Source organism: Lolium rigidum, chromosome 5, assembly GCF_022539505.1.
Source record: "Lolium rigidum isolate FL_2022 chromosome 5, APGP_CSIRO_Lrig_0.1, whole genome shotgun sequence".
Classification (NCBI taxonomy): domain Eukaryota; kingdom Viridiplantae; phylum Streptophyta; class Magnoliopsida; order Poales; family Poaceae; genus Lolium; species Lolium rigidum.
The window spans coordinates 235,047,483-235,073,375 of NC_061512.1; the positions used below are offsets into that span (position 1 = coordinate 235,047,483).

General features: G+C 43.0%; 1 protein-coding gene across 1 annotated transcript in view; it reads left to right on the forward strand.

Annotated features, from left to right (window-relative positions):
- The first annotated feature begins 485 nt into the window (after positions 1–485).
- The window catches only part of LOC124657260, a 38,766-nt gene continuing 13,358 nt past the window's right edge, over positions 486–25,893 (forward strand). The window contains exons 1-4 of the mRNA XM_047195840.1: positions 486–523; positions 626–718; positions 1,706–2,084; positions 2,171–2,226. Of these exons, the coding sequence (XP_047051796.1) occupies positions 486–523; positions 626–718; positions 1,706–2,084; positions 2,171–2,226 (566 nt within the window). The remainder of the gene's footprint in view (positions 524–625; positions 719–1,705; positions 2,085–2,170; positions 2,227–25,893) is intronic.

A 25,893-nucleotide genomic window follows, 5' to 3' on the forward strand; every position in this document is an offset into this window, starting at 1 on the left:
CCTGGAATTCCAAGCCGGGCTGCCCATGGACAGATATGGAGGTGGCCAACATCGACGATAACGGCATGATAGTATTTCCGTGCACCGTTGTGGTAGGCTTTGTGCCCGGTTTCGTGAACGGTGCCGTTGTGATGGTTGTGGTAGGTGAGAGGTGATAATTCAGGTTGCTAACGGTTGTGGCCATCGTCGTCATGGGCAGCATGACGGGCAACCGTCGGCGGCGACGGCATGGTAGTAAATTCCATGGCCATTGTCGTCGTCAGCGCGGCATGGTGTCCGGCTTCTGGACGGCGCCGAGGTGATGGTTGTGAAGATGAGAGATAAAGTTACCATATGTACAAGAGGGTGAGCCTAAACCTGGATTCATGTGTAACCAAACAACCTAGACCATGTGTCTGTGCTGAGGTAAAAAGAACGAGATTTCATAAGCTACAAAACGAAATGTAAAAAGTGAGCCAAGTCGCGAGGTTTCGGACGGGCGCGCTATGACCTCCGGAACTGCACCAGGGGAGCTCCAAAACAGGTACTGTACATGCTATGCTACCACACTCGCCGCTCTCTAGAGCTAGCTTCCATGCATGCATCGATCCACTGGGTCAGGTTCCTCTTCTCTGCGATCGAGCAGAACTGCATGGGTTCGCGTGGTGCGGACGGAGCAGGTCAACACTGTTCCTCGGTTCAACGCGTACATGCATGCAGATGAACGTTGGGCTCCAACGTACTGTACACATCGTCGTTTCTTGTTTCTGTTTCAACTCAAACAGTCGACACAAAATTCAGTAACGGGGAGCTCGCGTTGTGGTTTTCGAGCTCCACGTACTGATGCTAAGAAATAGCAGTTCGGGTGTCCACGCGTTTTCGTTTCCCGTTTCGCATGATTTTTAAAGTAGTGTAGAATTTGTATGGGGAGGCACGCTTGATTCGAACGTTTTTGGCGAGCCAAACTTTTCTCGCGCTTGCGGGGAAATTTACGCCAAGATTGTACGAGCAGAAATGGCAGGAGCTCCCGCGCTTCCGAGGAAATCCCGCGGAAAAAATTCGCTCACCTCCCGCCGCCGCGCCTCACCGAAAAATCCCCCCGCCACTATTTCCTCCCTTTCGAGCTTTCCGTCCAGGGCAACTTCTCAACGACAAGCAGGTAAGCGACTTCATCTTCCCCGTCCGGTGTAGCCCCACCGCGGCAAGTCATCTTCCTCTTCCTTGCCGGCATGTTGACTTCCTCCAGGTGTGATTGATGTGAGTAATATAGAACCACAGCTTAGATATGTTTGCCCAGAGGCAGATCTATATCTTTTGCTTGTGTTCGTTGCGAAGTGTGATTTTCATTGCTATGTAAGCCACATATAAGTGCAATAGTTGTTACGAGGATTGCTTGTACAACGTGTATGTGCTCTTATTGTACCAGTTTTGGACTTATACATGTCAACATGCAAAGTAGATTGTAACTAATGTTCTCGCCTTCAAGGTGTTTGATGCGTGCTATGTTGTGAGTGCTTGTTATTGTTCTTGTCTGCAAGGTGTTTGAAGCGTGCTATGTTCTAAGATCTTGTTCGTTTGCTTGGTTGCAAGGTGTTTTATGCAAGATATGGTCTAAGAGATTGTTAGTTTGCCTGCCTGCAGGGTGTTTGATGCATATTGTGTTCTAAGGCCTTTTTAGTTGCTCCCTTATCTTTGTTCTTGTACTATGGTATTTTCGTTTGTGCAGTACGATAAGGAAAATTCTGGTGGTGTTGCCGCTTCGGTACAGGACGGTGCCTCATAAGTGCTTCTTGGTGACGAAGAAGAACATCATGACATACCCACGTGCTCTGTCCATGTTCTTTCTAAACAGGGTGTGTGAGCTCATCAAGAAAAGGGTTAGATCGGACCTTGGTTTCAAGGCGAAGTACTTCAAGGATGTTGTAGAGTCCTTCGTCAAGTATTGTGGCCGTGTAGTTGCCCCGGAGCAGATCTACGACCATCTTAGGCACTGGAGAGCACTATGGATTCATGTGAGCAGGGCCAAAAGGCTTGAGGGAGTGCGCTGGGTGGAAGAGACACCAACAATCATGATGGACGATGATGCCTACTTTCCCCACATCATGGTTCGATTAATGCACTTATTTCTTTAGTCATGCACTCGATCATAAGCTATGACAACACGATGAATTAACTATCTTGTTGTTTGCAGACTCACCCAAGGGACAATGATCTCCTCAAGAAGCCTATAGAGAACTATGTTCAAATGTAGATGATCTACGCCGGGCGTGTTCCATAAGCACCCATCTCTCCCACTGTGATCCACCGTGCTCATAGTGATACGGGCATGGAGGCCTATGTGGAGCCCAGATTCAGGACTCCACCAGCTCATTTATCTTAGTTTATGTAATGGTCATATGTGGGCCAATTAGGGTTTTTAATAAATTGAGTCAATTTGGTTTGGGCCTGTCCAAACCAAGGTAGAGAGGCCCACTAGGGGCTGGCCGGCCACTCCACCCCTCATATAAGTGGAGGTGCGGCTAGGGTTTTAGATAGACAAGTTTAGACTAAAGATTAGGGTTTTCCCCATTGCGTGTGTTCACGTGTATCATCCCTCCGGGGGTACGGCGCTGCCGTTTATCTATATTATCCGCTGCGAAGGTTCTTGTATTCATCAAGGATTGTCTAGCTCTTGGTTTGAGGCGTATCGTTCATCGATCCGTTGCTTGCTGGATTCGTTCCCTCTTCTCCAGGCTGCGTTCATCGCGTTGTTGGGAGGATTCTCTACCCCAGGTTCTCGCCGTGAAAGATCGGGCATCAATCTAGGTGGATTGGCTTGGATGCACCGTATCATGTGGTATCAGTTTTCTGGGTTGCTCACGGCGAGGTGTTGTTGATCGATCTCTTTGATCGGTTTGCTGCGGAGAAGATTGGTTCTATATCAGAGGAGTTTGGCTCTCGGTTGAAGGAGGTTGGTTGGAGGAAGTTTGGAGTTGTTTGGTGCAGTTTGGAGGTCATCCATGGCTGTTACGGAGGTCAAAATCGCGAAAAATCGCGACCAGCATCGGGAAGAAGACGAAATTTCGCGACCAGGAAAAATCCGGTCTGGAATCCGGTCAACCGGGCCACAGACCGGGCAGGCCGGCGTAGAATCCGGTCAACCGGGCGGCAAACCGGGAAGTTCGCAAAATTTCGTCCGGTTTGGTTCCGGTACGATGCATCCGGTTGCCGGCCGGTCAACCGGGCCACAGACCGGCCAGGCCGGTCCACAGGCCGGTCCAACCGGGCCCTGGGCCGGGCAGGCTGCTGCTGTTATTTCTGCTGTTCCGTCTGCCTTTACATTACGAGTGCGTGCTCTGGGTTGGAAGGCGGACATCTACTATGACTACCTCGGTATGAGGATGGGTAAACCATTTGATGAGCCAATCAAGTGGCAGCTGTCTCGTTCCGCAACACCAATAGAATATCAAGTTTGGGAGTCAGCCATTGACGATGGTTTTGAGAGATGCAAGGCGGTGAATAGCACGTTTGGTGGCCAAATTGAATTTGATATTGCATACCGACGTGTTGATCATGAGTTAGCTGAGTGGTATCATGATTTTCTGATAGTTCAGGGTATCATTGGACTACGGTCTAGTTGGGCAGATTTCAAGCAGTTTTTGCGTGCTAGATTTCAGGTTAAGTCCACAAAGTTGGACAACGCGGTGGTGTGCTCTAACATTACCGTGAAGGAGGTGGTTCCAATACAGACAGTCACTGAGGAGAGGAAACCTGGCTCTGATACCAAGAGCGCTACTGTGACTGTTGAGGAGGATGTACCATTGAGCGGGCTGAATATGCAACTCAAGAAGGTACAAGGTGATGCTTGCAAGACAGTTGACAAGGTTCAGCGATGGAGTTTGTTTCAGACTCAGTGCTTTATCAAGGGCAAGGCTTGCAAGTTGATGATTGATGGTGGTAGCTGTACTAATGGCATTAGCAAGGCGATGGTGGCAGCGTTGTGGTTGTCTACATGGCGTCTTCCTGAACCTAAACGTCTTGAGTGCTTGAATAGTTGTGGTATGCTGAAGATTACTCACAAGGTGCGTGTGCCATTTACAGTTGATGACTATGTTGATGAGATTGACTGCGATGTGTTGCCATTGGAGGTGTGTGGGTTGCTACTTGGACGTCCTTGGCAGTATGATCGCAATGTGACACATGTTGGGCAAGCAAATACATATTCTTTTATGCATGGTGGCAAACAGCGGACTTTGAAGCCTATGGGTGATGATCATATCAAGTCCGATGTGGAGTTAGTGGTGCGTAAAGAGAAGTTGCACAAGCCTAAAGTGCAGCAAGAGGTGCATGATGTTCCGAGCATTGATGTTTGTGATGTTTCAGCCATGCTTGTAGATGACAAGCCAGTTCTTGTTGGTGACAAGCCGGATGAAGCTACACTTGTTGTTGATGTGGATGTTACAGCATGTGCTACAGTTCCAGTTTGTGTTGATGCTAGTATGCAGACTGATGATGTTTGTGCTGATGATGTTCCAGTACATATGGCGCAGATGCGCGTGGGAGGAGTGGGAGGCGAGCGCGTCAGTGGAGACAGTGGGCAGCGGCACTACCGTGCTAGGAGTACTGTCTAGTTTTCCGCGACACCAAGGATGCATCGAGGCAAGGATGGACGTGTGAGACATCTATGTGGCCCAGGAATTACACATCTTGTGCAGGGTCATGTGCAGCGACACAGGGGTCCATCAAAACCTCGCAAGAAGAAGGAGTTGGCGCCAAAGTACAAGCTCATATGGAGACGGAAGGAGGCGCCAAGTGTTGTATCAAGTCAAGCAGGCCGCGAGGGAGGATGTGGTGTGGAAGGCAAGCAAGACTTGAAGACGGCGAGGACGTGTCATGTTCATATCACGTCACCTTTTCCAGAAGACCCTCACGCGTTGGGGACAACGCTTCTTGAAGGGGGGAGGATGATACGGGCATGGAGGCCTATGTGGAGCCCAAATTCAGGACTCCACCAGCTCATTTATCTTAGTTTATGTAATGGTCATATGTGGGCCAATTAGGGTTTTTAATAAATTGAGTCAGTTTGGTTTGGGCCTGTCCAAACCAAGGTAGAGAGGCCCACTAGGGGCTGGCCGGCCACTCCACCCCTCATATAAGTGGAGGTGCGGCTAGGGTTTTAGATAGACAAGTTTAGACTAAAGATTAGGGTTTTCCCCATTGCGTGTGTTCACGTGTACCATCCCTCCGGGGGTATGGCGCTGCCGTTTATCTATATTATCCGCTGCGAAGGTTCTTGTGTTCATCAAGGATTGTCTAGCTCTTGGTTTGAGGCGTATCGTTCATCGATCCGTTGCTTGCTGGATTCGTTCTCTCTTCTCCAGGCTGCGTTCATCGCGTTGTTGGGAGGATTCTCTACCCCAGGTTCTCGCTGTGAAAGATCGGACATCAATTTAGGTGGATTGGCTTGGATGCACCGTATCACTTAGCCACCTCATGGATCACAAGGCATAGGCCACCAGGTACCTTGCGATAAGCCATGAGTGCATGATGTTCTGGTTACTGCCTTTCTGAAGAAATATTACCTTTGAGGAGCCCGAGTATTGGGTTATTTTTTTGGATCGTTCTGGTGTAAGTGACGGTGATGAACATCATGACGATGTTGTATATTTTGGGAGTAGCTAGGTTTGATGAAAACTGATGCCAAGTCTGTATATTTTTTTGTGGTAGCTAGGTATGGCGAGGAGGTATGTACCAACCCCTCGGTTGATGAATTTGTTTTGCATCACGGGAAGTTATTTGTGGACATGCGGTGCAACAATCTAATCCACTGTTAGAACTATGTTTCTATTGTTGTTTATTTGCTATATATTAGCCTTGCCTGAAATGCTATTATGTCGAACATCTTGTGTGCATTATTGGTCGTTTTGGCAAGCTCACCACGAAGCGGACGTGGTAACCATATGCGGAAAACGGCTCATAACAAAACACACGACGAAAGTGCGAAACAGAAAAAGGGCCAATAAAATGACCGGGTTGGCAACCAATCTATTTACACAATATGATTTTTAGATCGCACGACCTCCTACTGTTTCTACGGAGCCAAGTTCCCCGGATGAAGGGAAAACTTACAAGAAACCATACTGACCTTAACTTCCGAAGGGCGTAGTCCGGTAAGTATTTGTCTAGATACATTCAAATTTTGATAAATCTTCTACAATCTTCATGGAACGAAGGGAGTAAAAATAATTTAAAATAAAATTGACACAAATTACGTAACGCTATTTTCAAGCGTCTTCCGGTGTTTGCAGCCGATGGACATGTACATGCACCTGAACCAGTCGGAGCTTTCGTGTCTCCCATCAGTCAAATTAAGATTGGTCATTTTCCATCCGTTCCGGCGTCATCGAGAGCAAGCCGCTTTATGGCAGAACGTACCCACAGCATGGTGAAGCATGTTGCGCACCAGGGTCCGTTTGATCGACGATAGCCTTAATTTGGAGGCCCGTGCCTAGGCTGTGGCCCGAAATGTATAATTCGAAAGCATCACACACAAAAAGTGGCACAAAAGTTAAGAGAACAAATGAGCGATTATGCCACTAAGAGGGTAATTATCTGATCATCTATTGGATCAACTCCCTTTGAACTTTGAAGGATATGGATTGACAAGATCAAACCTCGCTCGTGATTCTTGTACATTTTGGATTTACTGGTCCAAAGATATCTTGCTACGTTTGAGATGCTTTATACGATGTGCGACCAACGTGATCTTCATAGAGCATTTCACTTATGAGATTGAGCTGTTCCAACCTCCATCTAGAATTTATGTTCAGCCAGCAGTTGGTGGACCATCAGAAAGAAGGGGGGCGCGGCAATGGCATGGCAAGACCTGCCATGTCCACACGCTCTTGGATTTGGGCAAGCAGCTCCTTCATGGCGATGTAGCCCCGGTCTAAATTTTTTTTCGAAATGGAGGAAATATCACCCAGCTTCTGCATCCAAGGGATACATACGGTTTTTTATTAGATTAATCAGAACATCTTACAAGAACAATTACAAAGATCGAACCGAAGCCACCAAAACTAACGATAGCTCGCTAATCCTACATCACCGATGAGGGGGGGTCAATGAACAGAGCCAACACCCTGACATCACACCAACGCGCATCATCAAAAAACCGAAGGTCTCGACAAGTCGCCCAATGTCGAGCAGGTGGCACAACCGGTCCGACAGACCCTCGGCGCGTACCATCATACATGCTCCAGAAGTCCTCGCCGCCACCATCTTCCGCATACCCATCTTCAGGAGAGATCAAAGCAATGACCTTGCGAGGCCTGCCACCACGACGCCAGACGACACCACCATCCTGCGCACGTCCATCACGCTGCATCCGTCTCCGAGGCTCCGCTGCACCATGATGTCTACTTCCCCCTCCTTTTCCTGTAGACAGTGTTGGGCCTCCAAAAGCAGAGGTTTGTAGAACAGCAGCAAGTTTCCCTTAAGTGGATTACCCAAGGTTTATCGAACTCAGGGAGGAAGAGGTCAAAGATATCCCTCTCATGCAACCCTGCAACCACAAAGCAAGAAGTCTCTTGTGTCCCCAACACACCTAATAGGTGAACTAGTTCGGCGAAGAGATAGTGAAATACGAGGTGGTATGAATAAGTATGAGCAGTAGTACGGCGCCGGAAAATAGCTTACCGGCGTGCGATTGATGGTAGTAATATTGTAGGAAGTAAACAAGCGAGTAGTAACGCAGCAGTAGTAACGCAATAAAACAGTAAACAAGCAGCGATAGCGATATTTAGGAACAAGGCCTAGGGATTAGACTTTCACTAGTGGACACTCTCAACATTGATCACATAACAGAATAGATAAATGCATACTCTACACTCTCTTGTTGGATGATGAACACATTGCGTAGGATTACACGAACCCTCAATGCCGGAGTTAACAAGCTCCACAATAATGCTCATGTTTAAGTAACCTTATAGTGTAAGATAGATCAAAAGACTAAACCAAGTACTAGCATAGCATGCACACTGTCACCTTCATGCATATGTAGGAGGAATAGATCACATCAATATTATCATAGCAATAGTTAACTTCGCAATCTACAAGAGATCATGATCATAGCATAAACCAAGTACTAACACGGTGCACACACTGTCACCTTTACACACGTGCAGGGAGGAATAAAACTACTTTAATAACATTGCTAGAGTAGCACATAGATAAATTGTGATACAAACTCATATGAATCTCAATCATGTAAAGCAGCTCATGAGATTATTGTATTGAGGTACATGGGAGAGATGAACCACATAGCTACCGGTACAGCCCCGAGCCTCGATGGAGAACTACTCCCTCCTCATGGGAGCAGCAGCGGTGATGAAGATGGCGGTGGAGATGGCAGCGGTGATGAAGATGGCGGTGGAGATGGCAGCGGTGTCGATGGAGAAGCCTTCCGGGGGCACTTCCCCGCTCCGGCAGGGTGCCGGAACAGAGACTCCTGTCCCCCAGATCTTGGCTTCGCGATGGCGGCGGCTCGGAAGGTTTCGCGTACCGTGGCTTCCTCTCGTAAGGGTTTTCGATGCGGGGGCTTTATATAGGCAAAGAGGCGGCGCGGGAGGGCTGACGAGGCGGCGACACCATAGGGGGCGCGGGCCACCCCCAGGCCGCGCCGGCCTATGGTCCAGTGGGCCTGTGGCCCCCCTCTGGTCCTTCCCGGGTGTTCTGGAAGCTTCGTGGAAAAATAGGAACCTGGGCGGTGATTTCGTCCAATTCCGAGAATATTTCGTTACTAGGATTTACGAAACCAAAAACGAGCGAGAAACGAGAGCCGGCACTTCGGCATCTTGTTAATAGGTTAGTTCCAGAAAATGCATAAATACGACATATAATGTGTATAAAACATGTAGATATCATCAATAAAGTAGCATGGAACATAAGAAATTATCGATACGTTGGAGACGTATCAGCATCCCCAAGCTTAGTTCTGCTCGTCCCGAGCAGGTAAAACGATAACAAAGATAATTTATTAAGTGACATGCCATCATAACCTTGATCATACTATTGTAAGCATATGAGATGAATGCAGCGATCAAAACAATGGTAATGACATGAGTAAACAACTGAATCATAAAGCAAAGACTTTTCATGAATAGTACTTCAAGACAAGCATCAATAAGTCTTGCATAAGAGTTAACTCGTAAAGCAATAATTCAAAGTAGAGGTATTGAAGCAACACAAAAGAAGATTAAGTTTCAGCGGTTGCTTTCAACTTATAACATGTATATCTCATGGATATTGTGAACATAGAGTAATATAACAAATGCAATAAGCAAGTATGTAGGAATCAATGCACAGTTCACACAAGTGTTTGCTTCTTGAGGTAGAGAGAAATAGGTGAACTGACTCAACATAAAAGTAAAAAAAAGGTCCTTCAAAGAGGAAAGCATCGATTGCTATATTTGTGCTAGAGCTTTTATTTTGAAAACATAAAGAGAGCATAAAAATAAAGTTTTGAGAGGTGTTTGTTGTTGTCAACGAATGGTAGCGGGTACTCTAACCCCCTTGCCAGACAAACCTTCAAAGAGCGGCTCCCATTTTATTTTATTTTTGGGTGGCACTCCTTCCAACCTTTCTTTCATAAACCATGGCTAACCGAATCCTCGGGTGCCTGCCAACAATCTCATACCATGAAGGAGTGCCTTTTTATTTTAGTTTTATTATGATGACACTCCTCCCGACCTTTGCTTTCTCAAGCCATGGCTTACCGAATCCTTCGGGTGCCGTCCAACAATCACATACCATGGAGGAGTGTCTATTTTTGTTAATTAATTTGGGACTGGGAATCCCATTGCCAGCTCTTTTTGCAAAATTATTGGATAAGCGGATGAAGTCACTATTCCATTGGTGAAAGTTGCCCAACAAGATTGAAAGATAAACACCACATACTTCCTCATGAGCTATAAAACATTGACACAAATAAGAGGTAATAACTTTTGAATTGTTTAAAGATAGCACTCAAGCAATTTACTTTGGAATGGCGGAGAAATACCATGTAGTAGGTAGGTATGGTGGACACAAATGGCATGAATATTGGCTCAAGTATTTGGATGCATGAGAAGTATTCCCTCTCGATACAAGGTTTAGGCTAGCAAGGTTTATTTGAAACAAACACAAGGATGAACCCGTGCAGCAAAACTCACATAAAAGACATATTGTAAACATTATAAGACTCTACACCGTCTTCCTTGTTGTTCAAACTCAATACTAGAAATTATCTAGACCTTAGAGAGACCAATTATGCAAACCAAATTTTAGCAAGCTCTATGTATTTCTTCATTAATGGGTGCAAAGCATATGATGCAAGAGCTTAAACATGAGCACAACAATTGCCAAGTATCACATTATCCAAGACATTTTACCAATTACTACATGTAGCATTTTCCAATTCCAACCATATAACAATTTAACGAAGAGGAAACTTCGCCATGAATATTATGAGCTAAGAACACATGTGTTCATACGAACCAGCGGAGCGTGTATCTCTCCCACACAAGGATGAACTTATTTAGAGAACTAAGATAACAAAACAAAAATAAAAGCACACACAGACGCTCCAAGTAAAGTACATAAGATGTGACTGAATAAAAATATAGTTTCACTAGAAGAAACCTGATAAGTTGTCGATGAAGAAGGGGATGCCTTGGGCATCCCCAAGCTTAGATGCTTGAGTCTTCTTAAAATATGCAGGGATGAACCACCGGGGCATCCCCAAGCTTAGACCTTTCGCTCTTTTCGATCACATTATATCACCCTCTTCTATTGACCCTTGAAAACTTTCTTCACACCAAACTTCAAGCAAACTCATTAGAGGGTTAGTGCATAATCAAAAATTCACATGTTCAGAGGTGACACAATCATTCTTAACACTTCTGGACATTGCACAAAACTTCTGAAAGTTAATGGAACAAAGAAACTCATTCAACTTAGCAAAAGCGGCAATGCGAAATAAAAGGCAGAATCTGTCAAAAACAGAACAGTTCGTAAAGACGAATTTAAAGCTGGCACCAGACTTGCTCAAATGGAAAAACTCAAAACTAATGAAAGTTGCGTACATATCTGAGGATCACGCTCGTAAATTGGCAGATTTTTTCGAATTTTCTACAGAGAAATAGGCCCAGATTCGTGACAGACAGCAATGCTGTTTCTGCGCAGCGATCCCAAATATAACATTAACTTTAACATAGAAACTTTACTTGGCACAAAAACTTGATAAAGAGAGGTTGCTACAGTAGTAAACAACTTCCAAGACACAAATATAAAACAAAGTACTGTAGCAAAATAACACATGGGTTATCTCCCAAGAAGTTCTTTCTTTATAGCCATTAAGATGGGCTCAGCAGTTTTAATGATGCACTCGTAAGAAATAAGAGTTGAAGCAAAAGAGAGCGTCAAGAGGCAAATTCAAAACACATTTAATCCTAACATGCTTTCTATGAAAAGGAATCTTGTAAATAAACAAGTTCAAGAAGCATAATGCAACAAGCATAGAAAGATAAAACAAGTGTAGCTTAAAAAATTTCAGCACATAGAGAGGTGTTTTAGTAACATGAAAGTTTCTACAACCATATTTTCCTCTCTCATAATAACTTTCAGTAGCATCATGAGCAAACTCAACAATATAACTATCACATAAAGCATTCTTATCATGAGTCTCATGCATAAAATAATTACTACTCCCAACATAAACATAGTCATTCTTATTAATTATAGTGGGAGCAAATTCAACAAAGTAGCTATCAAATATAGGAGGTATATTGTAATCATAATCAAATTTATCCTCCATAACAGGTGGTAACAAAAGACTACTATTATTATAATCATCATAAATGGGAGGCAAAGTATCATCAAAGTAAATTTTCTCCTCAATGCTTGGGTGACTAAAAATATCATGCTCATCAAAACCAGCTTCCCCAAGCTTAGAATTTTCCATAGCATTAGCAACAATGGTGTTCAAAGCATTCATAGTAATAACATTCCCATTAGTATGCATATAAAGTTCCATGGGTTTCTTAATTCTTTCTTCAAACACATCATGTCCTAATTCAAGATAAAGTTCATAAAGATCTCTCATATTTTTGTTGTTTTCCATTATACCCAACTAGTGTAAACAAGAAACCAAATGTCGCAATTGCAGAGTCTAAAGGAAATAGCTTTAGTACTTACAACGGCGCCAGGAAAATAGCTTAGTAGCCGAGATCCGGAGTGTGAGTACCTTTTACCTTTCCTCCCCGGCAACGGCGCCGGAAAATAGCTTGATGTCTACTTCCCTCTACTTTTCTGTAGACAGTGTTGGGCCTCCAAGAGCGAGAGGTTTGTAGAACAGCAGCAAGTTTCCCTTAAGTGGATTACCCAAGGTTTATCGAACTCAGGGAGGAAGAGGTCAAAGATATCCCTCTCATGCAACCCTGCAACCACAAAGCAAGAAGTCTCTTGTGTCCCCAACACACCTAATAGGTGAACTAGTTCGGCGAAGAGATAGTGAAATACAGGTGGTATGAATAAGTATGAGAAGTAGTACGGCGCCAGAAAATAGCTTACTGGCGTGCAGTTGATGGTAGTAATATTGTAGGAAGTAAACAAGCGATAGTAACGCAGCAGTAGTAACGTGATAGAAACGAGTAAACAAGCAGCGATAGCAGTATTTAGGAACAAGGCCTAGGGATTAGACTTTCACTAGTGGACACTCTCAACATTGATCACATAACAGAATAGATAAATGCTGTAGGATAATGTAGCATAGAAAACAAAAATTTTCCTACGGCGAACACGCAATCCAAGCCAAGATGCAATCTAGAAGACGGTAGCAACGAGGGGATTGTCGAGACTCACCCTTGAAGAGATTCCAAAGCCTACAAGAGGAGGCTCTTGTTGCTGCGGTAGACGTTCACTTGCCGCTTGCAAAAGCGCGTAGAAGATCTTGATCACGATCGGTTCCGGCGCCACGAACGGGCAGCACCTCCGTACTCGGTCACACGTTCGGTTGTTGATGAAGACGACGTCCACCTCCCCGTTCCGGCGGGCAGCGGAAGTAGTAGCTCCTCTTGAATCCGACGGCACGACGGCGTGGTGTCGGTGGCGGTGGAGAAATCCGGCGGAGCTTCGCTAAGCGTGCGGGATATGGTGGAGGAGCGGGGCGCTAGGGTTTGGGGAGAGGGGTGGCCGGCCACTAAGGGGTGCGGCCAAGCTATGGCTTTGGTGTGGCCGGCCCCCTCCCCTTGGCCCTCTATATATAGGTGGAAGCCCCAAGTGTTGGACTACAAGTCTTCGAATAAGACCCGAACCCAAAACCTTCCATATGGTGGGAAACCTTCCCAAGCTAGGATTCCCACTAGAGGTGGGAATTCCACCTACCATATGGGGGGTGGCCGGCCCCCTAAGGGGGAGTCCACTTGGGACTCCACCCCACCTAGGGTTGGCCGGCCATGGAGGTGGAGTCCCATGTGGACTCCACCTTCCTAGGTGTGTTCTTCCGGACTTTTCTAGAACCTTCTAGAACCTTCCATAGAACCTTCCGCATCATTTTAATTCACATAAAATGACATCCTATATATGAATCTTATTCTCCGGACCATTCCGGAACTCCTCGTGATGTCCGGGATCTCATCCGGGACTCCGAACAAATATTCGAACTCCATTCCATATTCAAGTTCTACCATTTCAACATCCAACTTTAAGTGTGTCACCCTACGGTTCGCGAACTATGCGGACATGGTTGAGTACTCACTCCGACCAATAACCAATAGCGGGATCCGGAGATCCATAATGGCTCCCACATATTCAACGATGACTTTAGTGATCGAATGAACCATTCACATACGATACCAATTCCCTTTGTCACGCGATATTTTACTTGTCCGAGGTTTGATCATCGGTATCACACTATACCTTGTTCAACCTCGTCTCCGACAAGTACTCTTTACTCGTACCGTGGTATGTGGTATCTTATGAACTTATTCATATGCTTGCAAGACATTAGACGACATTCCACCGAGAGGGCCCGGAGTATATCTATCCGTCATCGGGATGGACAAATCCCACTGTTGATCCATATGCCTCAACTCATACTTTCCGGATACTTAATCCCACCTTTATAACCACCCATTTACGCAGTGGCGTTTGATGTAATCAAAGTACCTTTCCGGTATAAGTGATTTACATGATCTCATGGTCATAAGGATTAGGTAACTATGTAACGAAAGCTTATAGCAAATAACTTAATGACGTGATCTTATGCTACGCTTAAATGGGTGTGTCCATTACATCATTCATATAATGATATAATCTTGTTATTAATAACATCCAATGTTCATGATTATGAAACTAATCATCTATTAATCAACAAGCTAGTTAAGAGGCTTACTAGGGACTCTTTGTTGTTTACATATCACACATGTATCAATGTTTCGGTTAATACAATTATAGCATGGTATATAAACATTTATCATAAACATAAAGATATATAATAACCACTTTTATTATTGCCTCTTGGGCATATCTCCAACAGATCTCCCACTTGCACTAGAGTCAATAATCTAGATTACATTGTCAAGTACCTAACACCCATGGCATTCGGTGTTGGTCATGCTTTGCCCTAGGGAGAGCTTTAGTCAACGGATCTGCTACATTCAGATCAGTGTGTACTTTGCAAATCTTTACTTCTCCATCTTCGATGTACTCGCGAATCGAGTGATAACGCAGCTTGATATGCTTCAGCCTCTTGTGTGACCTTGGTTCATGTGTGATGGCGTGTAACTCACACGTTCGTTGGGAACCCCAAGAGGAAGGTATGATGCGCACAGTAGCAAGTTTTCCCTCAGAAAGAAACCAAGGTTTAATCGAACCAGGAGGAGCCAAGAAGCACGTTGAAGGTTGATGGTCGCGAAATGTGATGCGGCGCAACACCAGGGATTCCGGCGCCAACTAGGAACCTGCACAACACAACCAAAGTACTTTGCCCCAACGAAACAGGTGAGGTTGTCAATCTCACCGGCTTGCCGTAACAAAGGATTAAACGTATCGAGTGGAAGATGTTTGCAAAGAAAACGAGTAAAACAAGTAGATTGTATGCTATGTAAAGAATAGGACCGGGGTCCACAGTTCACTAGAGGTGTCTCTCCCATAAGATAAAAGCATGTTGGGTGAACAAATTACAGTCGGGCAATTAACAAATAGAGAAAGGCATAACAATGCATATACATGACATGGTAAATATAGTGAGATTTAATTGGGCATTACGACAAAGTACATAGACCGCCATCCAACTGCATCTATGCCTAAAAAGTCCACCTTCAGGTTATCGTCCGAACCCCCTCCAGTATTAAGTTGCAAAGCAACAGACAATTGCATTAAGTATGGTGCGTAATGTAATCAACAACTACATCCTTAGACATAGCATCAATGTTTTATCCCTAGTGGCAACAGCACAACACAACCTTAGAACTTTCTGTCACTCGTCCCGGTGTAAATGCGGGCATGAACCCACTATCGAGCATAAATACTCCCTCTTGGAGTTAAGAGTAAAAACTTGGCCAGAGCCTCTACTAGTAACGGAGAGCATGCAAGATCATAAACAACACATGAACAATAGATTGATAATCACCATAATCATAGTACTCACTATCCATCGGATCCCGACAAACACAACATATAGAATTACATATAGATGATCTTGATCATGTTAGGCAGCTCACAAGATCTAACAATGAAGCACAACAAGGAGAAGACGACCATCTAGCTACTGCTATGGACCCATGGTCCAGGGTGAACTACTCACTCATCACTCCGGAGGCGACCATGGCGGTGTAGAGTCCTCCGGGAGATGAATCCCCTCTCCGGCAGGGTGCCGGAGGCGATCTCCGAGAATCCCCCGAGATGGGATTCGCGGCGGCGGCGTCTCTGTAAGGTTTTCCGTATCGTGGCTCTCGGCATCGGGGTTTTCGCGACGGAAGCTTTAAGTAGGCGGAGGGTCAACGCGGGGGGCCACACGAGGGGCCCAGGAGATAGGTCGGCGCGGCCAGGGCTTGGGCCGCGCCGGCCACCCCCCTGGCTGCCTCGTGGCCCCACTTCGTTAGGTCTTCGGTCTTCTGGAAGCTTCGTGCAAAAATAGGACCCTGGGCGAAAGTTTCGTCCAATTCCGAGAATATTTCTTTACTAGGATTTCGAAACCAAAAACAGCGAGAAAACAAGAATCGGCTCTTCGGCATCTTGTTAATAGGTTAGTTCCGGAAAATGCATAAATATGACATATAATGTGCATAAAACATGTAGGTATCATCAATAAAGTAGCATGGAACATAAGAAATTATCGATACGTTGGAGACGTATCAGCATCCCCTAACTTAGTTACGCTCGTCCCGAGCAGGTAAAACGATAACAAAGATAATTTCTGAAGTGACATGCCATCATAATCTTGATCATACTATTTGTAAACATATGTAATGAATGCAGCGATCAAAGCAAAGGTAATGACATGAGTAAACAAGTGAATCATATGACAAAGACTTTTCATGAATAGTACTTCAAGACAAGCATCAATAAGTCTTGCATAAGAGTTAACTCATAAAGCAATAAATCAAAGTAAAGGTGTTGAAGCAACACATAGGAAGATTAAGTTTCAGCGGTTGCTTTCAACTTGTAACATGTATATCTCATGGATAATTGTCAACATAAAGTAATATAACAAGTGCAATATGCAAATATGTAGGAATCAATGCACGAGTTCACACAAGTGTTTGCTTCTTAAGGTGGAAGGAGATAGGTAAACTGACTCGACAATAAAAGTAAAAGAATGGTCCTTCAACGAGGAAAGCATCGATTGCTGTATTTGTGCTAGAGCTTTTATTTTGAAAACATGAAACAATTTTGTCAACGGTAGTAATAAAGCATATGAGTTATGAAAATTATATCTTACAAGTTGCAAGCCTCATGCATAGTATACTAATAGTGCCCGCACCTCGTCCTACTTAACTTGGACTACCGGATCTTCGCATGCCATGTTTCAACCAAGTGTCACAAAGGGGTACCTCCATGCCGCCTGTACAAAGGTCTAAGGAGAAAGCTCGCATTTCGGATTTCTCGCTTTTGATTATTCTCAACTTAGACATCCATACAGGGACAACATGGACAACCGATAATGGACTCCTCTTAAATGCATAAGCATGTAGCAAAGTTATTATTCTCATATGAGATTGAGGATATATGTCCAAAACTGAAACTTCCACCATGGTTCATGGCTTTAGTTAGCGGCCCAATGTTCTTCTCTAACAATTTTGCATGCTCCAACCACTAAAATGATAGACCTTCGGACAAGACGGACATGCATAGCAACTCACATGATATTCAACAATAGTTGATGGCGTTCCCCGAAGCATGGTTATCGCACAACAAGCAACTTAATAAAATATAAAGTGCATAAGTACATATTCAATACTACGATAGTTTTTAAGGCTATTTTGTCCCATGAGCTATATATTGCATAGGTGAATGATGGAATTTTAAAGGTAGCACTCAAGCAATTTACTTTGGAATGGCGGAGAAATACCATGTAGTAGGTAGGTATGGTGTACACAAATGGCATAGTAGTTGGCTCAAGGATTTTGGATGCATGAGAAGTATTCCCTCTCGATACAAGGTTTAGGCTAGCAAGGTTTATTTGAAGCAAACTCAAGGATGAACAAGTGCAGCAAAACTCACATAAAAGACATATTGTAAACATTATAAGACTCTACACTGTCTTCCTTGTTGTTCAAAACTCAATACTAGATATTATCTAGACCTTAGAGAAACCAAATATGCAAATCAAATTTTAGCAAGCTCTATGTATTTCTTCATTAATGGGTGCAAAGCATATGATGCAAGAGCTTAATCATGAGCACACCAATTACCAAGTATCACATTATCCAAGACATTTTAGAATTACTACATGTAGCATTTTCCAATTCCAACCATATAACAATTTAACGAAGAAGAAACTTCGCCTTGAACATTATGAGTAAAGCCTAAGGACACATGTGTCCATATGCAACAGCGGAGCGTGTCTCTCTCCCACAAAGTGAATGCTAGGATCCATCTTATTCAAACAAAAACAAAAACGAAAACAAACCGACGCTCCAAGCAAAGAATACAAGATGTGATTGAATAAAAATATAGTTTCAGGGGAGGAACCCGATGATGTTGTCGATGAAGAAGGGGATGCCTTGGGCATCCCCAAGCTTAGACGCTTGAGTCTTCTTAAAATATGCAGGGGTGAACCACGGGGCATCCCCAAGCTTAGAGCTTTCACTCCTCTTGATCATAGTATATCATTCTCCTCTCTTGACCCTTGAAAACTTCCTTCACACCAAACTTCAAGCAAACTCATTAGAGGGTTAGTGCACAATTAATAATTCACTCATTCAGAGGTGACACAATCATTATTTTCACTTCTGGACATTGCATAATGCTACTGGACATTAATGGATCAAAGAAATAAATCCAACATAGCAAAAGAGGCAATGCGAAATAAAAGGCAGAATCTGTCAAAAACAGAACAGTCCGTAAAGACGAATTTTAAGATGGCACCAGACTTGCTCAAATGGAAAAACTCAAAACTAATGAAAGTTGCGTACATATCTGAGGATCACGCTCGTAAATTGGCAGATTTTTTCAAATTTTCTACAGAGGACTGTGCCCAGATTCGTGACAGACAGCAATGCTGTTTCTGCGCAGCGATCCCAAATATAACATCAACTTTGACATAGAAACTTTACTTGGCACAAAAACATGATAAGGAGAGGTTGCTACAGTAGTAAACAACTTCCAAGACTCAACAAAACAAAAAATTTCTGTAGGTAAAAACATGGGTTGTCTCCCATAAGCGCTTTCTTTAACGCCTTTCAGCTAGGCGCGTAAAGTGCAAATCAAGTAACATCGAGAGTAGAAGCATCAACATCATAGCTTGTTCTAATAATAGAATCAAAAGGCAACTTCATTCTCTTTCTAGGGAAGTGTTCCATACCTTTCTTGAGAGGAAATTGATATTTAATATTACCTTCCCTCATATCAATAACAAGACCAACAAGTTCGAAGAAAAGGTCTTCCCAACACAATTGGACAAGATGCATTGCATTCGATATCCAAGACAACAAAATCAACGGGGACAAGGTTATTGTTAACCGTAATATGCACATTATCAATCCTCCCCAAAGGTTTCTTTTTAACATTATCGGCAAGATTAACATCCAAATAACAATTCTTCAATGGTGGCAAGTCAAGCATATCATAAATCTTTTTAGGCATAACAGAGATACTTGCACCAAGATCACATAAAGCATTACATTCAAAGTCATTGAATTTCATTTTAATGATGGGCTCCCAACCATCTTCTAACTTTCTAGGAATAGAAGTTTCAAGTTTTAGTTTCTCTTCTCTAGCTTTTATGAGAGCATTTGTAATATGTTTTGTAAAGGCTAAATTTATAGCACTAGCATTAGGACTTTTAGCAAGTTTTTGTAAGAACTTTATAACTTCAGAGATGTGGCAATCATCAAAATCTAAATCATTATGAGCTACAGCAATGGGATCATTGTTCCCAAGGTTGGAAAAAATTTCAGCAGTTTTATCACAAGCAGTTTCAGTAGTTTTAGCAATTTCAGGCAGTTTTGTTCGCCTTGCACTAGGAGTAGAAACATTGCCAACACCAATTATTTTACCATTGATAGTAGGAGGTGCAGCAACATGTGAAGAATTAGCATTACTAGTGGTGGTAATAGTCCAAACTTTAGCTACATTATTCTCTTTAGCTAGTTTTTCATTTTCTTCTCTATCCCACCTAGCTCGCAACTCAGCCATTAATCTTATATTCTCATTAATTCTAACTTGGATGGCATTTGCTGTAGTAGTAATCTTATTATCAATATCATTATTAGGCATAACTTTCAATTTTAAAAGATTAACATCGGAGGCAAGCCTATCAACTCTAGAAGCAATAGTATCAATTTTATCAAGCTTTTCCTCAACAGATTTGTTAAAAGCAGTTTGTGTACTAATAAATTCTTTAAGCATGGCTTCAAGACCAGAGGGTACACTCCTATTATTATTGTAAGAATTCCCATAAGAATTACCATAACCATTACCATTAGCAGAAGGATATGGCCTATAGTTATTACCGTAGTTGTTCCTATAAGCATTGTTGTTGAAATTATTATTTTTAATGAAATTCACATCAACATTTTCTTCTTGAGCAACCAATGAAGCTAAAGGAACATTATTTGGATCTACATTAGATCTACCATTTACAAGCATAGACATAATCACATCAATCTTATCATTCAAGGAAGAGGTTTCTTCAACAGAATTTACCTTCTTACCTTGTGGAGCTCTTTCCGTGTGCCATTCAGAGTAATTTATCATCATATTATCAAGAAGTTTTGTAGCCGCCCCCAATGTGATGGACATAAAGGTACCTCCAAGCAGCTGAATCCAATAAATTCCGCGAAGAAAAATTTAGTCCTCGCATAGAAGGTTTGGATGATCATCCAAGTAGTCGATCCATGGGTTGGGCAATTCTTTACCAAAGTTTTCATTCTCTCCCAAGCTTGAGCAACATGTTCAGTATCTAATTGTTTAAAATTCATTATGCTACTTCTCAAAGATATAATTTTAGCGGGAGGATAATATCTACCAATAAAAGCATCCTTGCATTTAGTCCATGAATCAATACTATTCTTAGGCAAAGATAGCAACCAATCTTTAGCTCTTCCTCTTAATGAGAAAGGAAACACTTTCAATTTAATAATATCACCATCTACATCTTTATACTTTTGCATTTCACAAAGTTCAACAAAATTATTGAGATGGGCAGCAGCATCATCGAACTAGCACCGGAAAATTGTTCTCTCATAACAAGATTTAGTAAAGCAGGTTTAATTTCAAAGAATTCTGCTGTAGTAGCAGGTGGAGCAATAGGTGTGCATAGGAAATCATTATTATTTGCATTTGTGAAGTCACACAATTTAGTATTTTCATGGTTGGCCATTTTAGCAACGGTAAATAAAACAAACTAGATAAAGTAAATGCAAGTAACTAATTTTTTTGTGTTTTTGATATAGAGAGCAAGACAGTAAATATAGTAAAACTAGCAACTATTTTTTTTGTGTTTTGATTTAGTGCAGCAAACAAAATAGTAAATAAAATAAAGCAAGACAAAAACAAAGTAAAGAGATTGAGAAGTGGAGACTCCCCTTGCAGCGTGTCTTGATCTCCCCGGCAACGGCGCCAGTAAAATTATGCTTGATGGCGTGTAACTCACACGTTCGTTGGGAACCCCAAGAGGAAGGTATGATGCGCACAGTAGCAAGTTTTCCCTCGAGAAAGAAACCAAGGTTTAATCGAACCAGTAGGGAGCCAAGAAGCACGTTGAAGGTTGATGGTCGCGAAATGTGATGCGGCGCAACACCAGGGATTCCGGCGCCAACTAGGAACCTCGCACAACACAACCAAAGTACTTTGCCCCAACGAAACAGTGAGGTTGTCAATCTCACCGGCTTGTCTGTAACAAAGGATTAAACGTATCGAGTGGAAGATGTTTGCAAAGAAAACAAGTAAAACAAGTAGATTGTATGCTATGTAAAGAATAGGACCGGGGTCCACAGTTCACTAGAGGTGTCTCTCCCATAAGATAAAAGCATGTTGGGTGAACAAATTACAGTCGGGCAATTAACAAATAGAGAAAGGCATAACAATGCATATACATGACATGGTAAATATAGTGAGATTTAATTGGGCATTACGACAAAGTACATAGACCGCCATCCAACCGCATCTATGCCTAAAAAGTCCACCTTCGGGTTATCGTCCGAACCCCCTCCAGTATTAAGTTGCAAAGCAACGGACAATTGCATTAAGTATGGTGCGTAATGTAATCAACAACTACATCCTTAGACATAGCATCAATGTTTTATCCCTAGTGGCAACAGCACAACACAACCTTAGAACTTTCCGTCACTTGTCCCGAGTGTAAATGCGAGCATGAACCCACTATCGAGCATAAATACTCCCTCTTGGAGTTAAGAGTAAAAACTTGGCCGAGCCTCTACTAGTAACGGAGAGCATGCAAGATCATAAACAACACATGAACAATAGATTGATAATCACCATAATCATAGTACTCACTATCCATCGGATCCCGACAAACACAACATATAGAATTACATATAGATGATCTTGATCATGTTAGGCAGCTCACAAGATCTAACAATGAAGCACAACAAGGAGAAGACGACCATCTAGCTACTGCTATGGACCCATGGTCCAGGGGTGAACTACTCACTCATCACTCCGGAGGCGACCATGGCGGTGTAGAGTCCTCCGGGAGATGAATCCCCTCTCCGGCAGGGTGCCGGAGGCGATCTCCGTAATCCCCCGAGATGGGATTCGCGGCGGCGGCGTCTCTCGTAAGGTTTTCCGTATCGTGGCTCTCGGCATCGGGGTTTTCGCGACGGAAGCTTTAAGTAGGCGGAGGGTCAACGCGAGGGGCCACACGAGGGGCCCAGGGGATAGGTCGGCGCGGCCGGGGCTTGGGCCGCGCCGGCCACCCCCCTGGCTGCCTCGTGGCCCCACTTCGTTAGGTCTTCGGTCTTCTGGAAGCTTCGTGCAAAAATAGGACCCTGGGCGAAAGTTTCGTCCAATTCCGAGAATATTTCTTTACTAGGATTTCTGAAACCAAAAACAGCAGTAAAACAAAGAATCGGCTCTTCGGCATCTTGTTAATAGGTTAGTTCCAGAAAATGCATAAATATGACATATAATGTGCATAAAACATGTAGGTATCATCAATAAAGTAGCATGGAACATAAGAAATTATCGATACGTTGGAGACGTATCAATGTGCATTGGCGATGGCACCCATGTTGTCACAATATATGACTAGTGGGTCCAATGCACTAGGAACCACACCGAGCTCTACAATGAACCTCTTCATCCATACCGCTTCTGATGAAGCCTCTGAAGCCGCTATGTACTCGATTCTCGTTGAGGATTTCGCCACCGTGCACCGCTTCGAGCTTGCCCGACTTATCGCAAGCACCATTCAATATAAACACGTACCCAGACTGTGACTTAGAGTCATCAGGATCAGTGTTCCAACTTGCATCGGTGTAACTTGTTACAACGAGCTCTTGGTCACCTCCATAACAAAGAAACATATCCTTAGTTTTTTTCAAGTACTTCAGGATATTCTTGACCGCTGTCCAGTGTTTCATTCCTGGATCACTTTGATATCTGCTAGTCAAACTAACAGCATGTGCTATATCCGGTCTTGTACATAGCATGGCATACATGATAGAGCCTACTGCCGAGGCATAGGGGATCTTACTCATCTTTTCTCTTTCTTCTGCCGTAGCCGGTCCTTGAGTCTTACTCAAGACCTTGCCTGGTAACATAGGTAAGAATCCTTTCTTACTTTCGTCCATTCTAAATTTCTTTAGAATCTTGTCCAGGTATGTACTCTGTGATAGCCCTATTAGACGTCTTGATCTATCTCTATAAATCTTGATGCCTAATATATATGATGCTTCACCAAGGTCTTTCATTGAAAAACTATTATTCAAATAACCCTTTACATCTGCTTAATAGTTCTATATCATTCCCAATCAACAATATGTCATCTACATATAATATCGTGAATGCTACAGAGCTCCCACTCACTTTCTTGTAAATACGGGCCTCTCCATGACACTCGTATAAACCCGAAGTCTTTGATCACCTTATCAAAGCGTCGGTTCCAACTTCTTGATGCTTGCTTCAGTCCATAGATTGAACGCTGAAGTTTGCATACTTTGTCGAGCATTTTTAGGATCGACAAAACCTTTGGGTTGTACCATATACAACTCTTCCTCAATGTCTCCATTAAGGAACGCCGTTTTGACATCCATCTGCCAAATCTCATAATCGAAAAATGCAGCTATTGCTAAAAAAATCCTCACAGATTTTAGCTTCGCTACAGGTGAGAAAGTCTCATCGTAGTCAACACCTTGAATTTGTCGGAAACCCTTTGCGACAAGTCGAGCTTTATAGACAGTAATATTACCATCAGCATCTGTTTTTCTCTTGAAGATCCATTTATTCTCGACAGACCTTACGGCTATCGGGTAAGTCTACCAAAGTCCATACTTTGTTATCATACATGGATCCCATTTCGGATTTCATGGCTTCTTGCCATTTGTTGGAATACGGGCTCATCATCGCTTCTTCATACGTCGCAGGGTCTTCATCATTGTTATCCACAATCATGACATTTAGACAAGGATCATACCAATCTGGAGTGGCACGTTCCCTTGTCGATCTGCGAGGTTCGATAGCTATCTCATTTGAAGTTTCATGATCATTATCATTAGCTTCCTCTGTTGCCGGTGTAGGCGGCGCAGGAACATCTTCCGGTACTGCGCTACTCTGATCAACGAGTAGAGATTCTTCAATCTCATCGAGTTCTACTTTTCTTCCAGTCACTTCTTTAGTGAGAAATTCTTTCTCAAGAAAGGTTCCGTTCTTAGCAACAAAAATCTTGCCTTCGGATTTGTGATAGAAAGTGTACCCTATAGTTTCCTTAGGGTATCCTATGAAGACGCATTTCTCCGCTTTGGGTTCTAGCTTGTCCGGTTGTAACTTTTTACATAGGCTTCGCAACCCCAAACTTTTAGGAACGACAGCTTAGGTTTCTTATTAAACCATAATTCATACGGTGTCGTTTCAACGGATTTTGATGGTGCTCTATTTAAAGTGAATGCGGCTGTCTCTAATGCATATCTCCAAAATGATAAAGGTAAATCAGTAAGAGACATCATAGAACGAACCATATCTAAGAGAGTTCGATTACGACGTTCAGACACACCGTTTCGTTGTGGTGTTCCCGGCGGTGTCAATTGTGAAAGTATTCCGCATTTCTTTAAATGCATGCCAAACTCATAACTCAGATATTCACCTCCGCGATCGGATCGTAGAAATTTAATCTTCTTGTTACGTTGATTTTCTACTTCACTTTGGAATTCCTTAAACTTCTCGAAAGTTTCGGATTTATGTTTCATTAAATAGATATACCCATATCTACTCAAATCATCCGTGAAGGTTAGAACATAACGATAACCATCGCGTGATGCTACACTCATTGGTCCACACACATCTCGTATGTATGATTTCCAATAAGTCGATAGCTCGCTCCATCATACCCGAGAATGGAGTCTTAGTCATTTTTCCCATCGGACATGCTTCGCATCTATCAAGTGACTCAAAGTCAAGTGATTCAAGTAATCCATCGGTATGGAGTTTCTTCATGCGTTTCACTCCAATATGACCAAGACGACAAGTGCCACATATAAGTAGAATTATCATTCAATTTAATTCGCTTAGCATCAATGTTATGTATATGTGAATCACTACTATCGAGATCTAACAGTAAATAAGCCATTCTTTTCGTGTGCTCGACCATAAAAGATATTATTCATAAAAATAGAACAACCATTATTCTCAGACTTGAATGAATAACCGTCTTGCATTAAACAAGTTCCAGATATAATGTTCATGCTCAACGCGGGTACAAAATAGCAATTATTTAGGCTTAAAACTAATCCCGAAGGTAGATGTAGAGGAAGTGTGCCGACAGTGATCACATCGACTTTGGATCCATTTCCAACGCGCATCGTCACTTCATCTTTCAATAGTCTTCGTTTATTCTTTAGTTCCTGTTTCGAGTTACAAATATGAGCAACCGAACCAGTATCAAATACCCGTGTACTAGTACGAGAACCAAGTGAGATAAACATCTATAACATGTATATCGGATATACCTTCTTTCTTCTTCTTGACAAGGCCGCTTCTTCGGATCCGCCAAAT